This window comes from Acanthisitta chloris, unplaced genomic scaffold (assembly GCF_000695815.1).
Source record: "Acanthisitta chloris isolate BGI_N310 unplaced genomic scaffold, ASM69581v1 scaffold17631, whole genome shotgun sequence".
NCBI classification, from domain to species: domain Eukaryota; kingdom Metazoa; phylum Chordata; class Aves; order Passeriformes; family Acanthisittidae; genus Acanthisitta; species Acanthisitta chloris.
This window is the reverse complement of record NW_008655640.1, coordinates 10,484-13,331: the sequence shown is the minus strand read 5'-3', so window position 1 is coordinate 13,331 and position 2,848 is coordinate 10,484. Positions and strand designations below refer to the sequence as shown.

At 42.5% G+C, this 2,848-nt stretch overlaps 1 protein-coding gene across 1 annotated transcript in view; it reads right to left on the bottom strand.

The window, feature by feature from the left end:
• Positions 1 to 1,082, bottom strand: part of LOC103811056 (nipped-B-like protein) — a gene marked incomplete at its 3' end in the record, with an annotated part of 4,298 nt that extends 3,216 nt beyond the window's left edge. Inside the window, exon 1 of the mRNA XM_009084002.1 lies at positions 1,067 to 1,082. Coding sequence (XP_009082250.1) covers positions 1,067 to 1,082 — 16 coding nt within the window. The remainder of the gene's footprint in view (positions 1 to 1,066) is intronic.
• Positions 1,083 to 2,848: the final 1,766 nt, after the last annotated feature.

Here is a 2,848-nt window from a genome sequence, read left to right as displayed (position 1 = left end):
TCTTTTGAAACATTCATACAGTGTCAAAAATTATTTTTCTCCCTGTGACTAAGAGCGCTTTGACCTCACTGAGCTTCATAGCAGGTCTTAGTAATGACCACAAAGTACAAACTTACAGATTGACAAATTTCACATTTGATTACTATTTTTTAAAAATATATACATTAATATACATACACACACACGTATCACCACCTTATTTCTCAATTAAAACTCTTGAAATTTTGAAACACAAATTGAGGAACTTGTGTTCTTAGGAAAAAGTCAGTCAGTTTTTTCACTTTAACCCAGAAATGTCAGCCACACTGAAAAAGTCCTGTAAAACTCTGATAGTGGATCTGGCCTTTAAGACATTACTGTTAGAAGCTATCTGCCCCATTCCTTTAACTGAGGTTATCACCTGTAGCAGAAGGGAACACATTCACATTTGTACAAGTGTGTTTCATTTACCAGTGCATCAAATGAAGACACAAGTGACGATAGTTTGCATTAACCTACCAGACTGAACAAGCCAGCTACAAGCCAAGCCAAGTGCAGAGGAGGCACCGACGTGATGAGAGGGCTGGAGCAGCTCTGCTGTGAGGAAAGGCTGAGAGAGTTGGAATTGTTCAGCCTGGAGAAGAGGAGGCTCAGGGGAGACCTTATCGCCCTCTACAACTACCTGAAAGGAGGTTGTAGTCAGGTGGGGATTGGCCTCTTCTCGCAGGCAACCAGCAGTAGGACAAGAGGGCACAGACTCAAGCTCTGCTAGGAGATGTTTAGGTTGGATATTAGGAAGAGGATTTTTACAGAAAGAGTAATCAGGCATTGGAATGGGCTGCCTGGGGAGGTGGTGGATTCACCATCCCTGGAGGTTTTCAAGATGAGACTGGATGTGGCACTTAGTGCCATGTTCTAGTAACGACGGTAGGGTTGGACTCGATGATCTTTGAGGTCTCTTCCAACCTGGTTGATTCTATGATTCTATGATAAATTTTTCCTTCTGCTATCCCTGCTATAGGAGCAAGGCAAATGGCCAAGAGATGCAATGCCTTAAACTGATGTAGCTGGATCAACCAAAACTCACCTTTCACAGCCTTCATGCTGAGGGCTCCAATATTAAACAACCAAAATAATTCAAGTATGACCAATTTTCTCTCTTGAACTTCCACAGGCTCAAAATGCTGCTCTTCATCATGATCCAAAATGTCAAATTATAAGTTAATATAAATATATGATCACATCACAAATTGGCACATTCCCTCTAAATACAGAACTCTTTTGATGCACCTTCTTTGTTTCTCTTGACAACTGAGCACTGATGTTTAGTAAGTTATAACCACAACCTGTTGATATCTTATCTGAGAAGAAAGGGATGCCTTCAAATTTTTGTTTTCCTAAATAGCAAGGTGATTGCAGATGGAGTTACAGATTACTCACAGATTTCTTGATATTTCCAGTGCACCTTGAGAGCAGTCCTCAAACTAGACTTGATCATTACTGTTCTGCCTCTATGAAATTTCTGGATCTAGGACAAAAAAGCTGGCCCAAGTATATGAAAATAATTAAGTTTGCCAATGATACTAAATTGGGAGGAGCTATTGATTCCCTTGAAGGCAGAGAGGCCTTGCAGAGAGACCTAGACAAGTTAAAGGGATGGGCAATCACCATCCACATGAAGTTTAACAAGGGCGAGTGCTGGATGGGCCAACCCCGGATGTACGGACAGATTGGGGAACGAGAGGCTGGAGAGTATCACTATGAAAAGGGACTTGGGGGTCCTGGTTGATGGCAAGTTCAGTATGAGTCAACAGTGTGCCCTGGCAGCCAGGAGGGCCAACCATGTCCTGTGGCACATCAAGCACAGCATTGCCAGATGGTCAAGGGAGGTGATTGTCCTGCTTTACTGTGTGCAGTTTTGGGCACCACAATATAAGAAAGATATAAAGCTATTAGAGAGCATCCAAAGGAGGACCCCAAAGATGGTGAAGGGTCTAGAGGGGAAGCCATATGAGGAGTGGTTGAGGTCACTTGGCTTGTTCAGTTTGTTCAGAATAGGAGACTGAGGGGAGACCTCATAGCAGTCTACAGCTTCCTCATGAGGGGAAGTGGAGGGGCAGGCATTGATCTCTTCTCTCTGGCAACCAGTGACAGGACCTGAGCATGAAGTTGTGTCAGGAGAGGTTTAGGTTAGATATTAGGAAAAGGTTCTTCACCCTGAGGGTGGCTGGGCACTGAAACAGGCTCCCCAGGAAAGTGGTCACAGCACCAGGCCTGCCAGAGTTCAAGAAGTGTTTGGACAACACTCTCAGGCACATTGTGTCATTCTTGGGGCTGTCCTGTGCAGGCCCAAGAGTTGGACTTCGATGATCCTTGTGGGTCCCTTCCAACTCAGGATATTCTATGAAAATGTCTGGTTGGACTAGTGCATTAAAGGTAGGATGAGTACATAGTACTGCTATCTTCATTGAGCATAATGGAAAAACTCCAGTGAATGAGCACAAAAACGTTTCTGGTTGCCATCATTGCTACAGAAATATGAAAGGTGAAAAACACCACTGGGCTTTATCAAATTTTGAAGTCACTTTGAACTATATGAGAATAATCAATAGAATAGCAGAGAAGTGCAAAGAGAGTAATTAACCTCTGAAAACAGATGTCTTCAAGTCTTCTCTTTTACAATCAAATATATGTAAGTTTGCATAAATCTGCCTTGTTAGCGCATGAATCCCAAGACCCCATAGGATCTTAAAGAACAGATGAACTTAGGAACTTTACAATATCCATATCCATTCATAGTCTTTAAGGCATCAGTATCCAAGCTTCATCCAATTCATTCCATAGATGATAGAATTTCTTTTTATTGTCA